Genomic DNA, 22556 nt, shown 5'->3' with positions numbered 1-22556 from the left:
TGAAAAATCAGTATCTCTATGACTAACCATTAAAGATGCTCCACCGACAGAGTATTGTATTGGTAATTTTAGAATCCTTGATACTTAAAACATCATACAATATGTTGCTACCGCGTAGCTGTGAAGTTAAATAGAAGATGACATCATCAAACAAATTTAAGAGATTTATTTCAATAGTGAATAATAAATATATATCATTTTTACAAGAGAAACATCACATATAGCAGTTCTATACTAATATCAATGGCATGTTGAGATACAAGCAATAACTGGTAGTTTCAGGGTATTTTTAATTTATGCAGAAAAACACACTATTTTACCTTAATTTCAACAGAAAAGTTTTTCATTTACTTTTCCTAAGTATTAAAATGACTAATTTAAACTAACTTGATGATTGAATGGAAATGTATGAAAATTGGTTTTAATGATATCAAAATCATACAAATACGGTACTTTGGAAATTAAAATGTTAGCTAATTTAGCATATTGATTTTTAAGCATTAGATGTTTTGAACATATCAGCTAAAAATCATAAATGAATGAATTATTTTCTGACAAACTTTAGTAAAGAGGATTCAGAAGATATCAAATTTATGTAAACAAAGCAACTTGAAATTCTAGACCACTTATACTGTATCTACTCTAAATTGGCAAGCAAAATAGAATTTGAACTATTGCAAAAAATAAATGAAGCACATATACAGTACTGCTGATAAAAATAAATATACAAAGTACATTGTACACATATCATATACATCAAACATTCAGGTTCATGTACATAATTATAGATATAATCTCACAAAGTCGGCCATCATTAAAAATTCATAATACCAGGATAATTTTTTTGGTTTGCGTTAGTAAACATTCCTTACCAGCCAGGGTCATTCAAGGATGTCTCTACACAACAACTTCTCCAAACTTATTTCAATAATTGATGTTATTGTTGAGGGTTAAACAGGAGTAGAAACCACCAATTTTACAGATTTTAGCATGCCTCAGCCAAGGGACAGAACCCAAAACCTTCATCAACTTTCAACCCAGAGATGGTCAGCTCATGGTAGATTGACAATTAAAGCTAATGGAGAACTACTTTCAAAAGCGCACAGTATTAAGAATTGGTTATTCAGAGACGAAGAACTCAGTCTGTCAATCCAGTGAAGGAGCAATTAAATTAAAATACTGTATTTGACCCAATAAGCACTCTTATCCCTTTTCACGGACTCAAGTTCACATACCTTGCATTAAAACATGTTTAAAAACGGAATATGAATGTCATTGCTTTCTTTGACTTTTTGCTTACTTTGTGAATTAATTTTATATAAGTTGTAAATTTGGTCCCATCAGTTTTTTAAACACTTGAATGCCACTTATTAGGTAGACTACGGTACATGTACTACCAATTTTCTATCACCATGGTCATATAGGAGGAATTTTAATATTATATTGATGTACCGTTACCTCTTTATATGATTTACATCACTATTCAAACAACATCTATCAATGAACACTGTAATATTGCATAAGTGTACTACAAAAGCAGTAAATTGAACATGATTGTCTTAATTGATCTGATGAAAATAATGAATGAAGTTATGACACAATTCATAAAATCTCGACTTTATGATCACAAAAATCAATTATTTTAATTGAAAAAAAATATTGATGATGGTTTTTGTAAACAGGTTGTCGTGAATTTTCTCCAGACATTAAATTAGACTTCGGAACTTTTGACAAGTATACATATGTGTATGCCATCTACATCAGATATCTGTTATGAAGTTTTGATGTCGAATGTAGACTAATTAATTAAAGAACATTTAATTAAACATGTACTGATAAAATGCAGGGATGAAATATAATTTGAATCATAAGATTGATACATAATTCTATAAATGTTAATTAATTGTACTGACTGTGAATATGTTAACAACATTAGAAGTTAACAGAACTAAAATTTATTTGAAAAATCCTGGTATTCAAAATATGAACAATATTTTTAATAATGGTTTCCAATAAGACACTAAGGAGATAAATGCTGTTATAGTCCTATGCTATTGTGCATTTTATAGACAGTGATTCACAATTCATAAATAGCCCCTAAACCACGAATATTTGATTGCAAACAGGGTTATGCAATCTCTAAAAGCCTCTAATCACAGCTAGATACCAGTTACTGTAGTGTGGGCATCATGGATTCAATTAATGATTAGCACTTTTGGATGCAAACATTTTCAATTATCCTAAAATTTAGGTTTGAAAAAGAAGTTTTGTAATGGGATTTGCAGTCTTGGCACCATTATAAAGGTTTATAAACAAGGGCTGTTACAAAATATTGTGTCCTTGGCACACTATACAATACAGATGAATCATAAAATAATCTCTTGTAACCCATCACAATGTAAGAAGGCAGTGGCTTGTTACACTTTATGTACATACCGTAAACTAAATAATGAAAAATAATATAAAATAAGTATATGTTATTCTATCAATAATGGTTTTTGGATCATTTGATGAACAGCAGGAATTACTTCCCCTGAAAACTATTTGTGTTGTCATGACTTAGAAAATTACCTCAGAGTTCAACCCTAGATCACAATTTATTTATCTTTCAAAAGTGATCAAAGCTGGCACAGGAGGATTTTTTTTATTCTTAGTTAATTTAACCTATTTACCCCCTGAAGATGCATTTAGATTCTTAGTTCAAAGGCTGGAATAGTCCATTTTAGAATTTCAGGGGTGAATAAGTTGAGCATAAAATTATGTATCAAATCAAAATTAATACTAAGTTATGTTCATACATATATACACACTATGTGTAAACTAAGGAACTGACAAATACAAAATGTGAACAACAAATTATGTACAATTGATAATTTAACCTGGAAAGATGGTCTCATTTTATATTTATCACAGATAATGCTACAAGGGAAAATGATATTCTTGAACTCTCTAGTATTTATGACTTAAAGTACTTTAAGCTTCCATTCATGGGCTTATGAATGTGTACCCATGGAGAAAATGTAATATCTTTCCCCAGTATATTTACATATAGGAATATTTGCTTTAAACAAATAAATTAAATCCCTAATAAATACTGAGGTACTTCAACATAAAGGACCTGACAGAAACAAAATATATATATCAGCAAGAAGTAGTCTGAAAATGACTGAGACTGAACAAACTTTGCTGCCTATAATTTCAACAACTGCATGGAAACATATTCAGATCAGGCACTGTGTATTTGAAAATTCAATTTGGACGGAAATAATATTTTCAGGAATATAAAAATTTATTTTCAATGTTTCAGATTAAATAAAAAAAAATATAATATTAAGACTATACATCTTAAATTAGCACATGTTATTTCAGTAACATTAAGAACCAAATGTTGACGATTTTATCTAAAAAAGTTTAACAAAAACTGAAAAATTTCACCAAGTGAATACATTTGACACATAATGTACTTTAAACACTACAGCGATCAGACCAGGAGCAGACTTCTATTTTGTGATGAAAGTTAGAACAAGCCATTTTAAGGTCTGTGTGATGTGTTAAATGATCATGGTACACAATTACATTTCAATGCCACACATTTGATGTCCTTGTGCAATATGTGTAGTAAGCCGTTCACAATGGCTATGGTCAACAACTACCGGCGCCTGTTGTACTTTTTCACAATTTTGTCTGTCCCATGCTTAAGATCTTCTATATGCGAGTCTATCAGAAATTCAAGTTCTTTCGCACGTTTGTTCTCAGCTTCAAGAAACTTTTGTGACACAGAATTCCTCGGACTTGGACTCTGAGGATAAAAAATAGTTCATATCATTAATTATTAAATTACCAATAGAATGACAAAATTAGCATGACACATGTGAAATTATGTGTTAAAAGATAATTAGAGTTTTAAAGTCAAGAGTAAGATCCAACATAGATAAGGAATGCTTTATGAGCACTCTGATCTATCAAGAGTTACTTCCCTTCATTTTATTTTGTCGGTCAGTACTGAAAGAGTGAAGAGAGGGAAACTGAAAGTATCTCTAATAATACATCAGAAAGCTCTATAGGTCACCTAAAAATGACATAATTTTATTTTAAATTGATATTTTTTTTGCAAAAATTACAGTATGAATCAAAATATTTCATCTAATACGTATACAGAGAAAAAATAATAGAGTGAAGCCGTTAGTATTTTCAATGCACTCACATCTATACTAACGTCTGGTAAACTCTCCGATATGGACATTGCTCTGCTACTGAGGACCGTTTCAAAGCTGGCATTGGCAGTACCATTAACTCTTGGTAGTTCAGGGTCAAGGTCGTGATTAAGGTCAAGGCTTCTGTTGTGATGTGCATCAATACTGCCCTCTATTGGAGGCCCTTCAAGTAAATCAAATAAGTCAGGAATTCAATTTTACAACTTCAATCATACTAACATTCATTCAAAAGTTTTAGGGTAAAAATTTTCATGCTCAGGGAAATGAAATCTTTGATTTTCCTCTTAAAAATGATGTAGAAATGGACCATTTGGAACACTAAAAAAGGTTGTATTAAGCAGGTGGTCACTAAAGTAGGTTTGACTGGTGTTTTAAAACAGTCCTGTTATCAAACCTTTTTCGAATGCTCAATAAAACTTACTTGTTCGCAGCTGTGGATTTTGTCGTTTGTGATGATCACTCTCTATATGTCGTCTGCCTGGATCTGATAAATTCGAAAGTCTGCTATCATTCCTTGAATGGCGGTCAGACTCTCTTGATGGACTAGTGTCATTTCTGAACAAGTTTGGGGATTGATGGTCTGTTTCCAGGAAGTGTGGTGATTTGAACCTGACAGGAGAATCAACACTGGAGTATCGAGAATGTCTCTCACTAGGATCAGAGAACCGTGACCGCCTCTCGCTGTTATCAAAATCAGAGAACCGTGACGGCGAGGGTCGTTCTGATGTTGTGTTTCGTAAGCGCTTCTCCAGTTCTAGCTGTGCCTCTAGCTGAGCCTTACCGATCTTGAGTATTCGGATCTCCTCTTTGTATTGTTGTGTATTGGAGTTCAACTGTTGTTGGATTTCTTCGACACGTCGATTAGAGTTTTCTTCAAATCGCTTTATTCTGGAATAGTCAACAGTGGTTATGACTCAACTGAACCAAATTTCCATACACAGCTCAATGAAATCAAATACAACAAAATATTTCATTTCTGAACTTCTAAAACATATCTGTTTTTATTATTTAAACAAATCTTTATAATCTTCTAAATTGATTTAAGAACATTCTTTTTTAACGCTAGGTTTCAAAGCATCAAATAAACTAAATAAACATATGAAGTAAAATTAGAAGCTCAAATTTTTCAATGGTGGTAATGTTGTAAATTATTAAAGTAACTTTTGTAAATGAAGAAAAATATATATTCCTTTGCTCATGTTATTGAGAGAGAAAAATACCATTTGTCAGTGGTGGAGCATCATTAAATAATGCTTCCTATAGTAGAAATGCAATAAGCGATAATTATCAAAAGAACATTTAAGAAATCAAATTCTTAAAGTATATTTTGGTGACAAAAAAAAATAAAATTTATTATTGTGGTGCGACAAGGGAATCTTAACCTGAGAGGCAGGATTGTAAAGGCTTGTTTGGTTTATTTCAACCAAATTGTATCTCTTTGCTGACTAATTATATTGCACTGTACAAGTTTCTAGGGACAAACATGCTTACAGTAAATTCATGGTTAAAACATCGTGATTTCCATTCCCCCGTCCAGGTTCCTATAAGGTATGTTCATTATAAACATATTTTACTATATATACAACAGGTAACCCTTCAAGAAATGAAGACAGAACTAAAGAAAACTAATTATGGCAAATAATTAATGTATCAATTAGCAGGTAATATGATCAATTTTGATGAATATAAAGTTGAACATCATTTGTAATTTTACCTTTCGTCCTGAACTGATGTGTCCACATTCTTCAGAGCAAGTCGAACTTGTTCCTCATATCTTTCTTCCAACTCGTTCATTTCCTCCTTCAGACATTCCATGTCTTCCCTCAACTGTTGGTTCTCGTGCTAAAACCAGAGGATATACAGATGCAATCATGCATGACCACAGATATTCCAATGTACACAAATTTCATTTTTGATTATAAATGAATAATGCATCCATGCTGTTTTCTAAACGAAACATTTTACCGGATGACACTTTCAGCTCAATTTTATCTAAAATTTAAAAGTCACAGAGAGAGTGAAGATGTATTCAATTGGTTATAAGCATCCAATATTTATCAATTTATCAAAGTAGAGTTATACAAAATCTAATTAATTCAGTACAATATGGCTCTGACTGAATAAAATCAATTCATCTCCTGTGTGCAGCATGATTCATAAGAAAAATATATTTGAAGATTAAATTCAGAGAATGATATTTCTTGTTATGTGCAACATGCATGCATCACCAGAAAAAAATCCTCCACAATATCTGAAGATTAAATCCCAGGAATGATACAGGTACCTCATAAAATTAATCCAAAGTGAGTCCTGTAGATTTTCATGTACCTGGTAAATACAGCTATAACTGATTACATCTGTGACTACTGAAGTATTGCACTACTGTATTGGACAACTATAGACCAATCTGGCTCAATGACTGAGTATTACACTGAACTTGTACATATATACCTACAGAATAAAGCTTTCTGATCTGTACTCAGCACCCCCTAGCAGACAATACTCACAACACTACTCAACTACCAGGATATACAATGTACAGTAAAACCTGTAAAGACTGGCCATAAGAGAAAAGTGGTCTACATATATGTAGTCAAGTGGACTTTATGTACAGGTCAATTAGTGTTGAAATTTCAATATTTGACAAGTTCAAATTTTATGAAATTGTATCATATATACCAGACATACAGCTATGTAACTAATTTATGGAATGAAATTGTCCATTTGTGAAGCCAAGACAGTGGTCTTATATAAGCAGTTGGTCTTTATACAAAGGTGGTCGCTATGACAAATTTTTCCTGTTTAATATTAATTGATTTGTAAACTGAATGCTGGTATGTGTATGTACTCTACAGCTGTTGAAGGATAGACATTCTCATGAAATAAATTTTACTATATGAGGCTATAATGCAGATTTTAATGTGCACTGCAATGGAGACAATGACTTTTGTTAAGGATTCTGAATAACAAGTGAGTTCTCACACCAATACTATGAATGAATGTTTTAAGTTTAAGGAAAAATTCTAATGTATACATAACATTTTCATATTACAGGATAATTATATTCAATGATGCCTGAATATAATACAATGCTTGGCATTTTTTGGAACACCTTCCAAAAGATTAGTCCAGATAATTATTTATATATAAAACCTACAGTATAAAAGGTCACTGAAAGGTAGCTGGAGGATTATATCAGATTTATAAGATTTAAAATTCTTCATTTGTTTCTAAAATAATATAGATGTATAATGAAACTGCATTCAAAATTTTAATAATGACATTACCATTTTATGCTTCAGTTTGGCAGTTTTTACATACCAGATATTTTCTATTTTGGATTGAGTTCAAGATTATTGTACACATAATGTACTTTAAATAGTAAAGTGGATAGTGCATTACTAAGACAAAATGAAACCAATCATTCTAATAAAGAAATACAGAAATCAACAACAGAACAGCTTGTGATGCAATTTAAAAATTGTCAAAACTTTCAGAAAACTTCACAGACAACAATGAAACTCTACTGTTGTAGTAATAAAAGTGAAATAAGTTTTGAACATTTACATTTTAGGTCGGAAAGGTCAAGGGGACTAGGAGTATATATATCTTTATTGTCATACAGAGAATCAGGATTCATAGTTCAGAGGTCATGGAGATTACTAGGTGTCTAGTGTAAGGGTCAGGGTTCAGAAATCATTGTATAAAGTTCACGGAGGATATCTTTTGTAGAGGCTCACAGATCCGTACCTAGTTTCATCAACATTCCTTAACTTAAGATTATCCATTTGAAAGCATTAAAGAAGTTAGGGAAAAAGATTAGTATGTTACCTGAACTTTTTAACGCTTTCCTACAGAAAATTTAAAGTTAAGGAATTCCAGCGGTTGTTGATGAAACTAACTTCCAGGTTTGTTGGGTCAGGACAAGGACAAGTCCGGACAATTCATGGAAGAGGTTGCATTGCTCAAGGATAGCTACATTTGTACATGAAGATCCTCTGGTGAAACAGTGAATGCAGGGGTCTAAATTCTGAAGCTGTTGAAACAATAACAATGAAGAGGTAGCTTAGAAGTAGTATAGAGACAGTAAATTATTTATAGCTGTGGTGTGGTATGGCTATGAGGCAACACTTCCAGCTGAAAACTGTAATTTGTTTGCTAGAAATTTGGGAAGCTTCCACAGTTCAGTACGGAAAACGTTACATGTATGTAGCAGAACAAAGACATTTTTAATGACTGATATAGCTTTTGTTAGGTCTAACTTCAATTCTGTACAATGATGGCAGAGACATTTCATGTATTTTTACTTTGAGTTTTCCTGATTTCATCTTTTGACAGATTTTAACTAAATATGGCATACTTGTAGAAAATTGTCTACACCTTCAGTTTAATGGTAGTACTGTAGTTCAGGCAAGGTATGTAAATTGTGATATAGGTTCACAGGAAAGGTCAAAGGCCAAGGGTCAGGGTAGGTTAAAAGGTTACCTCTAGACGAGACACACTGCTACTATATGAATTCTGTATGGCCCTCATATGTTCCTCTGATACGGTCTTGTCAGCATTCGTGTGGGCCTGTTGAAGGATCGTCTGACGGAGGTGGCGGTTCTCTAGCCGTATAGCCTCTATCTGGGCATTAGCCACCTAACAGACACATGATGGTTACCATGGTGATAGGGAAAACATGTTAGAAGTGACAATATTAGCAGAGGATTTCTGTCGAAAATTGCCAAAATATGTGGTGTGTTTTCTTTTAAAGTGTATCACAATGTATTCAATCTTGATGGTAAGTATCAATTGTCATGCTATTATTTTGTGAGGAATATTTCACGTTGTTTTCAATGAAAAATATAACTAGGCTAACAAAATATGATATATAGTAATCAATATCTTTCCCCTAAGGGGAAATAATTATGTAATTATGTAAATAAAGGATGTACAGTCGAACTTGGTTGATACGAACTTGGATAATATGACAACCCGACTTAATACGAAGTACTTTGCCGGTCCCTGCCGAATTTCCTCTTTACCTTTGTTGAAAAAACTTGGAAAATTCTAATTCGGAAAACTCGAAAAATTGTAAATGTCACATAATACGAAGTGAGATTTTTGTTGCCGAAAATGCCGATAAAAAGAAATCTGTCGATAACGGCACTTTAAAAGCCGCTTTCAACTACATTAACATGGAGATACCTGTTAGATGTTTAGCAATTATCCTTAGTTATATATCAACAATCATCAGTGAATAATTTGTTGCGATTTTATTAAATCAACATTTTTGATACATTTCAGTTTTATAGTTATAACTTATGAAATAAAATCAAAATCAGTTGCTGGTATATTCGATATTGAAATATCGCTTAATCTATCTTCACACAATTCCAACTTCTTTTTCCTTGGTTTGTATTGAAATCTGAATAATTTTGAAAATATTTTGCACTCTCCAAGGACTTCAATATAAGCGGTTTCCACAATAAATATACAATTTTGACACCTTCTTTGCTTACGACACGGAACTAGCACATGTATGTACACTAAGTGAAGAGATTGACAGTTGACTTGACAATTCGCTTAATTCGAACACTCGAATAACTCAAAGTTTTCTCGCAGTCCCTTCGAGTTCATATTATAGAGTTAGACTGTACTTTCTTTAGTATTCTTTATTTTTTCCATTTTTTTTTATACTGAATTTAATTTTTGATCACAGGAATCCTCTGCATACAACAAACAGGAACTAACAAGGGGTGAATGATGTTGCCCTTGTCATGTCCAGAATTTCAAACAATATTCCTGTTCAAAATTAATACCAGTCCTTTTAATATGTAATTTACTCATTCACCCCTGAAAATTCATAATTAAACTTTTTCACCCTTTGAATAAGAAGACTTTGGGTCTTGAAAACAAAAATTTGCTTTGACATTGAAGTGTTCTTTTCTAGACTTAAAATCTAAAAAGTCTTACAAACATACCATTCATGCTATCGTTGTTCACATTTGTCTAACTATCAACTGACAAGCATGATTTTTTTCTTTCAAACGTTTTTGGTTTAAATATCTGTTAAATCAATATCATATTATTTTTTAAGGTAGTATAGCCCTATTCCCATGCTGTACATTCAGCCATTCAATATCTATTTATCTTGTCAGTACCAAAGTCCAGATAATGAAGATTGCATAGTGAATACTGTGCGATCAAATTTCATTTAATTTGCCAGGAATGAGACACCACAAAAATTAATTTCCATGAAGTTAAGAGCTATACAGTATGAAATAATCTAGAAACAACATAATTCTGGACAAGGCAAGGACACAGGAATAAAACTTGTGAAGGACAAACGGTGCTGGATAAAAAGCAGATTTCTACTTTGGTCCTTGTATTGACTAGCATTACAAACAGTCTACTGGATGTGACTACAGTAAAACACAGTTATATTGAACCTCTGGGTACTGTCAAAATTAATTTTTTATACACATATTACGAACATAAAATAATGAACCTTGACAAGAGGCCCAGGGGGGGGGGCTATCATTTGTACAATTTTGAATCCCCACCCTATAAGGATGCTACCATTGCATTATGGGTGCTATCCCATGCTTAGTTGCAGAGAAGAAGTTGTTTATATGGTAAATGCCAAATTGATCCCTTTTGACCCTGTCCCTCAGCCCTTGGTGGGGTCAGTCCCAACATTTGTACTATTTTGAAACCCCACCCTATAAGGATACTACCATTGCATTTTGAGTGTTCTCCCATGCTTTGTTGCAGAGAAATCTTTTATATGAAAATAGCCAAATTGACCCCTTTGACCCCATCCCTCAGGCCCCCGGGGGGTCAGCCCCATCATTTGTGCAATTTTGATTCCCCACCCTAAAAGGATGCTTTCATTGCATTATGGGTGCCATCCCATGCTTAGTTTCAGAGAAGAAGTCGTTTATATGGAAATAGCCGAATTGACCCCTTTTGACCTCGCCCCTCAAGCCCCTCGGGGGTCAGCCGCATCATTTGTACAATTTTCAGTTTCCATTAGGATGCTACCAGTCAAATTTTGTTGAAATCCTACCAGCGGTTATGGAGAAGAAGTTGATTGTTGACGGAGGCCGGACGCTGGAGGCCGGACGCCGGACGCCACAGTATCCCATAAGCTCACCTTGGTCCTTTGGACCAGGTGAGCTAATAAGAAATGAAAATAATTACATTACAACAATAAATTTGATGTAAGGGTTACAACTATAAATTTGTTGTAAAGGTGTCTGTTATAAAGGTGTTTTACTGTAATACATTAGATGTATGATTTTCAGATGTATGAAACATCTAACTCATCCATCTTATCACTCACAAAATAGCTTGATAAGAACTAAATATATTGTAGCTAAACAAATCTTCTACAAAAATTTTGTATTTAAGTGACAATAAAAATGTGCTGTAAGTATGTGACTTAGTAACAAACAATACAATAGTAGAGAAATATTTACTTGAAGTTCTGCAGTTTTCTTCTGCGTCACTTCCATATCTTCCCGGAGTTGTTTCTCCATGTTGCTAGCCTTGTGGCTGAGCGTATTCATGGCAACGTCCTTGGCATGAAGTTCAGAGGCAAGGTTGGCGACCTGCTGGTTCATGCCCTCAACTTCAGCTCTGTGGGATTCCTGCTCTTGTTGGAGCTGTTCTTGAAGTTGTGAAATTTGGGACCGAAATTTAGCATATTCGTCACTTTCTAGTCTTTCTAAAGCAGATTTCTAAAAGAGAAAGAAACAAAAGAAATAAATAATTGTACAGCTTTTACATGGTTTGTTTCTTGCAAATATATGATGATGAAATATTTCAACTTGTTGCTAAACCTTTGGTTGGCAATTAAAGATAGCATCATGCTCTTTTTCACATCATGCTCTTTTTCACATCATGCTCTTTTTCACATCATGCTCTTTTTCACATCATGCTCTTTTTCACATCATGCTCTTTTTCACAAACAACAATGATATCATAGAAACTGCATTAAATTGATGAATAAGATTAATAGATGAAGTTTAATTGAGACAGAAAAAAATTAAGTGATAAAGAAAAGAAGGAAGAAAATCTACTTTTAATTTTAGTTAACCAATTTTTTTAAAGAAATCATAAGACTGTTGTGTGAGGGATTAGATCTATGATGACTTCTGAACCCACCTTTTTCTCCAGGTCATCAGCCAGCCTCTCACAGTCCTCCACCGCCTTCTTGAGGTGTGACTGGAGCTTACTGACTTCCTCCTTCAGCTGTTTCTCACTCCGCCTGTGCTTCCTATTAACAGACCCAGTACAATAATCAGTTATGCTCTAAAGATTTCCAAATAAGTATATCCACTGCCTCATTTAGTACATTTCTAGATTGTAAAAGAATCCTAGCATTCTTCCAAATATTAAGTATAATTATTACATACTGCCTCATTTAGTATATTGATATTCATAGAATGACACAACAGTAGTTTTATATTCAAATTGATTAATGAACAAAGACCACTTTATACTTGTCCTTGGATGATGTTTATAGAAACGTTTGACTGATCTACCTATCTCCCCCATTTGATTCCTTGATAGGCTGAAACATGTGTGTAATACAAAAGCATGCCAGCCAAAAGCTTCCTGTCATGCAAACATAACTTCAGTGATACAATTTTCATCTAACTTGCAGTTTAGCTATAGAAAACATTACAATGTCTCCTCTTAGCATTATGCATGGCTTCCCTCAGAAGTTTATTATTGTATGCTAGTGATAAAATTCTAATCTACGGTAACTTTCAGTTTAGCTATAAAAAACATTGCATACCTTGTCTCCTCCTTGGCGTTATGCATGGCTTCCCTCAGAAGTCGTATCTGATCCCCTTCTTCCTGATTCCTGATGTCTCCAAGCGACCTACAACAATTGAAGATGAATTAACGAGATCTTCCAGAAAGACAAACATTACATTCACTATTTCTAAACATTTCTTTTGTGTTGGAAAGTATTGTATATGTAATGTCATCAAAATGTCAAACATATAAAATACTCACAGGTTAAGAAACAAATTTTATCAGGTACACAAACTGGAGGAATTCATTTAAGGTCCAATTTCATAGTATGTTTATCAAGAAGTGTTTACACGGAATCTGTTTATGCAACTTTCATGCAATATCGATTTCTGATACAGTTTATGACATAAAAACATATTTACAAACTTCAGATTTTATCAATTAGTAATTAACTCAGAAAACTTCTCTATATACAAGATTTAATTTTCACTTTTCAGAACTCAACGACTTTTGCAACCATATCTTCTATTAATATAGTCCTACTTCACAAATTGACCTTGAAGAAAGTTAGTCAATTAACTGTCAGTAGATAACACACAATATACATTAAATACAACACTCATATACAGTCTACACAACATTGAACAGCTATTCTCCTCTCTAAGGGACAATGCTTTCTTTGCCACCATTGTATACTAAAAACCTACCGTCCTATAGGTTTCTCTTCCTACGTATTCCACGCCTCAGCTTCCAAGTGGTATAAATATTATTGTAAGACTATAAATACTTCACAGACAGAAATACCAAAGTCCTTAATTAGTATCTTATACTTAAGTGTATTCAAAAAGAATTGTCAGTTTCACAAAAATATTGAAATGTATTTTTCTTTTTTAGCATTGAAAAATAAAAATAAAAATATATAAAGTGGTAGAAACGTACTAGGTAACATCTAGTTTTATAATTGCTTATGTGAATGAAACCTATTTTTTAAGTTATTATGAAATTATTTGACAAAGGCTATTTTCTTTTTCTTTGTCAAGTTGATCATGCTTTTGCCACAGGATTTAATCAAGTACAGTGTTATCTGATCAAAAATCTAGACACAAGTACGAACAAGTTAATCTGATTGTCAGCTGTAGATCGTAACATTAATTATACCATGTATCTGCTTTGTCCTACTTCTGTTACATGTTGATTTAAATTCAGAAAATTAAGGAAGACTTTTAATGCATATAAAAATTGAACAAAATTGAGAGATCTGATTTCTGTCTGTTTAAATAGTAAATCTGATATCGATCAGCCTCTATAATTGTTCTAGGGGTTTAAATGTTAATAGCTTATCATAGCGGTAATCGATACATTGATTTTACTAATTGATAATGTAACAATGCAAGGACCATTAATTTTTATAGAAATTCTTTTTTTTTTTCTTTTTTTTTTTATCAATAAAATATTTTTTATGATAACTAAGTCGTTATAAGCGGTACATAGCCAGTTCACATAGTTTTAATACAGTTTTCATGGTTTATTGTGCAGTAAGATACATTTGGTAATGATTTTTGTCAATAGTTGGATTTTCCCCATAACATTGTGCTGTACCAGAGTGGTTTGACTGACTGCTGGTGAACAACCAATTCAAAAAGCATGCATGTGTTTGTTTGAAGGTTACTTTCCTTTATTTTATGATGTATAACAATTGCCAAAGTTACCATCCCTAACCAAATGGTTTTACTCTAAGTGATGCTCAAAGTTACCTCCTAATAGTTATATATAGTTATATATCCTTGATGATGCTGAGAGTTACTTCCCTTACCTGATGATAATATCCTAAGTGATGAGTTATTTCCCCTTACTTGATGGTGTTATCCTTAGTGATGAGTTATTTCCCCTTACCTGATGGTGTTATCCTAAGTAATGATTTATTTTCCCTTACCTGATGGTGTTATCCTAAGTGTCGAGTTATATAACACCTTAGTGATGAGTTATTTCCCCTTACCTGATGGTGTTATCTTAAGTGATGAGTTACTTCCCCTTACCTGATGATATTATCCTTTTCCGCTAACATAGCTTCCATTCTGAGCAGCTCTTCCCTATATCCACTACTATCTTGGTTTGCTGCACACAAAAAGTCTTCTTTACTGCGCATATCGGCCTCCATCTGACTTTTTTCCTCTTCCAACTTCTACAGTTTAAGTATAAAGTCCACATTCTTAACTGGTTTATAGTCAAAATTATGGTTTTAACTGGAAGGATTAGGAAACAGTTATCTTCATTCGGTACTTAAGGATATACTGGGTAAAAGAGCAAAAACGATCTGGTAACTGGCCCATGTGGGTTTCCCTACTACCAGGGCACCAATAAAGAGGTAGATGGCTAGTGGTAATGTGTATTGTCTCTTTAACAACTCAGCCTTCACAACCCTAAATGATAGTGTCCAAAACAGACTTACCCTAACAGTATTGTTGGATTTCTTCAGGTCTGTGAGGAGTCTTTCGTTGTCGTCCATAGCTTTCTTGTGAGCATTCATAGCATCTTCTAGTGACACCTTCAGCTTCTCTACTTTCCCCTCCTGTAACAAAACAATGTATTTTACAATTACTGGATACTGTAAATCAATTTTTATTTGGGTGTAATTCATTTTCTTGAATTTATGATCCAAGTAAATTGGCTAAAGTTTATCTCCATAAATTAACAACTACATCTTTGATTCTCATAGAATTTTCCAGACAATTTTTAAATTCATAAATGTTAATCTTGTACACTGAAACTTAGTAGTTGTGAAAGGAAGCTAGTATTCTGTCTTTGCATATTACAGAGCTAGCTTCCCTGTGGGTAGGTATTGATTGTTCTGTCATTATTTTGTGAGGGCAATTAACAATGTTTTCTCCAAAACATATGAAGTTATGCATGCAAACACATAATGTCAAAATAAATACCTACCGGCAAAGGGCAGATAACTCTATCATATGTAAATACAGAATACAGTAGCTGAGTTAAACAAGAGCCTAGTTGGTAATATTATCTTAAAATCATTAATTGACTTACCTGTGAAACAAGAGTCTTGTTTGTTATATTATCATTAATTGACTTACCTGTGAAACAAGAGTCTGGTTTGTTCTTTCCAGCTGACCCTCCAACTGTGTTATCTGTGTTTTGAAGCTGACCTCAGCATTGTCCAAAAGTTGTCTCCTCTTTTCAACTTGACTCTGGTACGTCTGTGATTGACCCTGAAGTCAAAGGTCATAGAGAGGTCAGTTTCATTCAAATGAATATATTTCATTTCCCTGCCATACATACTTCAAACAGACTTTTTACTCAAAAGTCATTTGAGTAAAAAAAAAAAAGTAGCTTTAAGGGGAATGGTGTTGTAAGTCATGAGTATGTCAAAGGTCAAGGTCAAGGTCACAACTATGTGCAACACATATCTAAGTTAGAGGTCAGAACAAATATAATATGTGACGGTTAAATGTCATACATTGTTATTTAAATATATGTAGCCTTGTAAGTAAAAGGTCATAGTTGATTAAATATTCATAGGTTATAGTCACAGTTGAATTGATATACATGTATATATAATAATAATATAGATACCACATCCTTTGGTTAATGCATTTTCTTTTTAATTATGGTATTATTTTACATATTTTCATAACCATGCTGATTAATGATTCATGTATATAGATTACATATATAAATATAATTATGAAATTAACATTAATTTTTAATATAGCTGGTAATATCTTTAAGTTTTGTCACACACCACCATAACAAATTAAATATGAATACATGATTAAATGCATGATATACACAGTTTTACACTTAGCATATTAATTAAATGCAAAGATTTTAATCACAAAACCCAGTTATGACCAGGAAACGTTAGTGTGCAGGTGCAGACATTGTTAGTATTGTGATGGTGTTGTCATTTCTGATCTACACCCCTGAAAATGTGAACTAAGTTTGTGATCATTGACAAAAGAGGATTACTTTAGTCTGAGGTTTAAATTTCTTCAGTATTCACAACAATGTTGCTATTCTTGCTGTCTTTGAATATTACAGAGTTATCTCCCTTGTAGGAGGGTATTGATTGTTACATCATTTCCTACCATTCTCTGAAAATATGACATAAAGCTCATAAACACATTACGTCACAATCAATACCAAGGATTGATAGATCTTCAAAATGCAGAGACCGAAAAAAAGCTTAGGGCAAAAATTACCCACACGTCATGTGCTTCATTATCTTGAATGAAATTTAAAGTAAAACAACAGAAATATATCTACATGTATTCAAAAACATGCAACAGCCAACACTGATCATAGATATGAAAATAAATAATATTGAATACAGCAAGTTTAGACTATATATATACATTTTAGAAAGTCTAGAATAAGTTGACTTTTTCTATAAGAAAATATAAGGAAAAGATGAAGCAGTATATAATGATAATTTTGATATAGAAACATGACTTAAAAGTTATCTCTGTTCAAGTTCAGATCTGTTTTTATAACAGGACTCAATATTTTAGTAGATAGAAGAGTAAGAAGTGTAAAAGAAAAGTTTGGTTTTACTTAGAAAGAAACAAAGTTAAAGTTGTATAGAGAAGTTTTCATTTTGAGCAAAATTGAAAACAGGTAAAAAAAAAAAAAAGGTATTTCCGTATCTCCTGCAGACTCTCTTTTAAAAAAGATAGATTTTATACATAACAAAAATAGGAGGAAATGCAATAATTTTATCATGATACTAAATTCAATATAGTTTTGAATCATTCACAAAAAAACTTTTTTGTCATACCAAATTATAAACAATGTTTTCTATCGATTCTGTTTCCATTTTGATAATGTAACAATCAAGTTCTTCATTTTTGTATAGATAAAGATTTCTGATGCAGGTTAAATATACACAGTGCAGGGCAAGAAATATCCCAGGTCCGATGGGCCGAAGCCAGTACAATATGCTTCTGGGCAAGTGAAAATTGGTGTAAACTTGTGCAGTTTTAATGTTAGTTACCCTATTCTGGGTAAATTAAGACTGAAATTTTAAATTCGGGCAAGTGGTTTTCAAAATAAGTTTCTTGCCGTGCAGTGAAGAATTGTAAAGAGCCAGCCGTCACAGTGAGTATAAGTGAATACACAGAAGAGATACAATATGTCAACATGCAAAAATGTCGTGGGTTACAGTTTCAAGCCAGAGAAGGTGATCCGATCACTCAAAAATCTATTAGAGGGAGACAAAAAATCAACAACAGCTAAAAAGTACACCTCTCTATAAACAAACCTGTACAAATTCACATTTCTCCGTCAATGCTTTTCTTTGATGTTCTAAAGTTTCAATCTGTTTTTGAAACGTTCGTCGTTGCAACTCCCAATCTTTTGCCTTCTGGACATATTCCTAATACACAAACACTCCACAGTTTCAATAAATGTGATTTAAGCTAATGGATTTATGCTTCAGAGATCAGTCTGGGTATTTTAATACGCTATCTGTATTTTTAGAAAAAATCTTTATCGGCAACTTTGTGCTTAAATATTACATGAAGAAAAATGTTTACCTGGTAACAGCAAATGACATTCAGCTATAACCACCATTTTTAATATTTGATCATCATTCCAATTCAGTATTACTGAAGAAAACATAGGACTTTGCCCCCTTCCCCCTGCCCCCTTCTCCCCTTTTATATTTAGTTTTCTTATTTCCATGAAATGTAAAACAAAACTATAACTTCAAACTAAATGTGACTCCTTATGAAATTCTCTAATTTCAAATTTTATTTTTCATACTTTAGAAGACTTTTTATAAGTGTGTTTAGAAGCAAACAAATTAATGCTATTTTTGTTATTATGGTAATGTTTTAATATTAATTGTAGATTACCAACCCAGTTTTACTTGCATGCTATTGTAACAAATTCATCAAAATCTGAATCTATAAATTTTAGTATTCGTTGAATAACAAAAAATCACTGTGATAAACATATTAATTTCATGTCTTTTATATGATAACATGATAACATCAATTGAGAAAATAGAAAATGGATTTGAAGACATGATTAAAATCCATACTATTTAATTCATACCCAATTAATCATCATTTGAATCAATGAAAACTTGAAATAATATTTCCCTGTGTAAAAGCATTGAAGGCTTTATAAAATAAATTCTCACTATTATCACTATATATCAATTATCAATAGAAAGTATATCTTAAGTAGTTGTTATATGGTAGTAAATGATATAATATGACATACAACATGTCAGGTTAACAATATTTCCTGATTAATTATCTCATGCAAACTAAACTAAAACATATCATTCCCCTGCAAAATGGAAATATCACATCTGAGCAGAGAATCTTCTGGCCCGCCTATAGTTCTGTTTGAAATGTCATCAAACGAATAAAAAACTAAAAATCTCTGAATGTGGAAAAAAACCCAATAAATGTGTTAACTGGCCTCCAATTTGTCCTTAGACATGGGAGGTAACTAAAAAGGATATATTTCATATCCTTCAGAAAAACTAGGAACTATGATTTTCTGAAGCTATATTTGCTGTGGGGAGAAGCGAAGTAGCAACTGGGACTACATTAAATGGACACAAATAGATAAACTAGGGGCTATATTAATTGACTTTAACTTTGTCATAGACATGGAGATAATTGTGTAAAATAGAGATAAGAATTAATCATCAAGGCATCTTATGGACAAGATATTAAAAACTTAAAAGTGAGGACTATGTCTGTCACAGTGAGGTAATACATTGGACAATTTTACCCGACCTCCATTATGGCATTGGTAAGGGGAGGTAACTGAGGTAACAGGATGGACAATATTTCACTAACTTCCCCTTTGTCATTGGTCAGGGGAGATCACTCTGGGGACTTCACCTGACTCAGAAAGGTAACAGTAAGGATAATATTTGACTAACCTCGACTACATCCTTGGTGTGTTTGAGCTCCATGCTGTTATCCTGAAGTTTAATTTCAGTCTGCTCCATGTTCTGTCTCGATTCCTTCATTTGTTTGTGGTGACGTCTGTTCAACTTTTCATAATCGTGTTTTACCTTTCGTACCTGGACAACACAAACAACGCTTTGTTTATTGTAAACATTAGAAGACAGGAGACACAAATATTTTAGAACAAAAACATTTTAGAAATATATATCACACTACCTCTTATCATTTTCCTTATATTTTCTATTATCATAAACCATTTATGTAAATATCACTACATAATTATCTTTATAAGCCAATTGTGGCTTTCAAATGATGTTGGAGTGATTAGATACTACTGAGATGAAAAAAAACCCATCCTGTATTAACTTCAATCTTATTTTCTTTACATTTACAAATGATTTATTCTGTTAATTATTTTAACTAATATTAATAACTGCATCATGGAAAATTAAAAATAGTTTACATTATTAATGAATATAATGCTTAAATAACAATGATATAGTAACAATTTCATTGATAAAAAATTCTCATTTATAAGAGAAAGATATTATATTAATGAAATTCATATCAACATTTCAAATAAATAAAAATATTCAAATTTCAGAACTTTTTAAAAATACAAAATTTACTCAATATGTATTGAGTTTGATAACATAATACATATTTTCCTTCTTAATCTTATAAAAAAGTTGAAGCAACAACAAATAATAATAACTTTCTAGGTAATTATAATTAAGGTCTTATTTAATATGTAAGGATATCTTTAATATCTTGGATATATGGGTACCGTCCACCATTAAATGATGGGAACTATCTGGGAACATTACACATTGGGTGTTAGCTTGGGTTTGTTATAGAAAAAAAAATCTTCAAAAAACCACAAAAATCATTGAATTATTGTTCAAACCGACCAATATGACAGAGAAAAGTTGATGAAATATCACACAATCCAACACTCAAGATGAAAATTTGACGATTATATGACAGATTTGATGATGGTGATGATCACTGATTTTGTTTGATGGTAATTAATGACAAAAATGATGATTCAAACTTGTAACCAGTTACATTAATTCATGCCAAATGAATTAATACTAGTATTAGGATGAACATCATATTGCATGCTATTCTGAAAAATTATTCAAAATATTAATTATGTGTATCAACTCCAGACTACTGCATTCCAGAATTTTAAGTCTAAAAAAAAAATATTATTGAGTAATTAACTTAAGCCTTAAAAAATAACCCCACTTTATTCAAATAATCACAATTGGTCACTTTTTAATAGTTTAATGGTATCTTAAAAAAATCAGCATGACCTTCAAAACCTTTGTCAATTACATTATGGTCTATGCTTTTCTTTTAATGTTCTTTTCTTTTAATTAATTCTAATATTTTTGGAGGAAATTAGGTAAAAAAGACGCAAGTAAATTACCTAAAATATTCTCACCAAAATGAAAATAAATCAAAATTATGAAGTTCAATTTTTATAGAAAAATAACAGACTAAAAAGTGACAAAGTTGCTTTTAATCAGTCAATTTTCAAGAAAATTGAACCACAATTTGTCAAGATAGAGCATTTTTAGCACCAAAAAACCTTCATTTTTCATTGAAAAAGACGGGATTCACAATAGAGTTATCTCCCCTAATATGTATACTTTTTATACAATCACTGCAGAATTTTCTGTTACAATATAGCCTAGATGTCAATACTTTTAGTTTTAAAATCATTAACAATGTTTAATTAATATATATTTACCAGAAAATAGCAATTTAAGATTGATAGGATTATTTGTGTTGTTATTTTTCAAACTAATAAAATAATTTATTCATAAATTCGAACTTCAGAAAAGGGGGTATTAATCAAATCGCGGTCATTCAAATGCTTGAAGAGCTTGGGGCACTGTCATAACTCAAGCGTCTGTATGAAAAAATCATGATCTATCTCCCTTACCACGAGACTACATTCTTAATGGGTTTTTACTTTTTACTTTAAATGAACCTTTTGATAAAGAAAAAAACATTTTTGTAAGTTATAAGATTAAATACTGACAGTTGTTTTTTGAACTTTTTATTCATGTCAATATGTCTTCTTTTGATGTTTCATTACTAAAATTTGATGTTTCTTTCTTAATGATAATTAATTAAGTATGACAAATGATGAGATGGAAGATAATGGGGTAGATATGGAGAGGTGCCCACGCTCAAATAAATCCGCAAATTCAGGAAAATTTGTGACCAAAGAGTGACGAAATGACAAAAGGGTTATTTTCTGAAGGAAGATTTGACAGTCCAAGAGCCAAACATTAAATCTTAGATCACTCAGGTAAAGAAAAAAAAATCAAGACGCCTCCACACCAAATTCATCCACCTTTTTTAATATCAACCTGTCCGTGCAGGACAACAGGTTCTTTGGAATGCCTTGGGCCTTTTCTATGTTGTAATATGTAAAAGGCCGAGTGATGATCCAAAGGAAGTGATCGGTTATCAATGGTGATTCTCGTTTCTATGGTAACAAGGCAAAAGTTAAGAACAAATATTCTTGTTGCTAGAAATAAAACATTGTTGCCTGTGATTATCAAATGTTATTACGTATCAGTAGTTTAAATTTTATTCTTCACTTTTAATCTGTACTTTG

The 22556-nt window shown here is 32.1% G+C and overlaps 1 protein-coding gene across 6 annotated transcripts in view; it reads right to left on the bottom strand.

Annotated features, from left to right (window-relative positions):
* Positions 1 to 151: 151 nt before the first annotated feature.
* LOC138307812 (centrosomal protein of 63 kDa-like) overlaps positions 152 to 22556 on the bottom strand; it is a 29877-nt gene continuing 7472 nt past the window's right edge. For 4 of the 6 annotated variants that reach the window (XM_069248704.1, XM_069248703.1, XM_069248708.1 and 1 more), the window contains exons 5-17: positions 19891 to 20034; positions 18247 to 18360; positions 16061 to 16195; positions 15418 to 15537; positions 15005 to 15150; positions 13006 to 13092; positions 12369 to 12480; positions 11681 to 11941; positions 8700 to 8855; positions 5929 to 6056; positions 4636 to 5102; positions 4205 to 4377; positions 152 to 3799 (exon numbers count right to left, since the gene is read on the bottom strand). In XM_069248704.1, the coding sequence (XP_069104805.1) occupies positions 3650 to 3799; positions 4205 to 4377; positions 4636 to 5102; positions 5929 to 6056; positions 8700 to 8855; positions 11681 to 11941; positions 12369 to 12480; positions 13006 to 13092; positions 15005 to 15150; positions 15418 to 15537; positions 16061 to 16195; positions 18247 to 18360; positions 19891 to 20034 (2193 nt within the window). In that variant the 3' untranslated portion in view covers positions 152 to 3649. The remainder of the gene's footprint in view (positions 3800 to 4204; positions 4378 to 4635; positions 5103 to 5928; positions 6057 to 8699; positions 8856 to 11680; positions 11942 to 12368; positions 12481 to 13005; positions 13093 to 15004; positions 15151 to 15417; positions 15538 to 16060; positions 16196 to 18246; positions 18361 to 19890; positions 20035 to 22556) is intronic. The other 2 variants (XM_069248706.1, XM_069248705.1) reach the window with 2 other exon arrangements.

This window comes from Argopecten irradians, chromosome 14 (genome assembly GCF_041381155.1).
Source record: "Argopecten irradians isolate NY chromosome 14, Ai_NY, whole genome shotgun sequence".
Taxonomy (NCBI): domain Eukaryota; kingdom Metazoa; phylum Mollusca; class Bivalvia; order Pectinida; family Pectinidae; genus Argopecten; species Argopecten irradians.
This window is presented reverse-complemented; position numbering and strand designations above follow the sequence as displayed.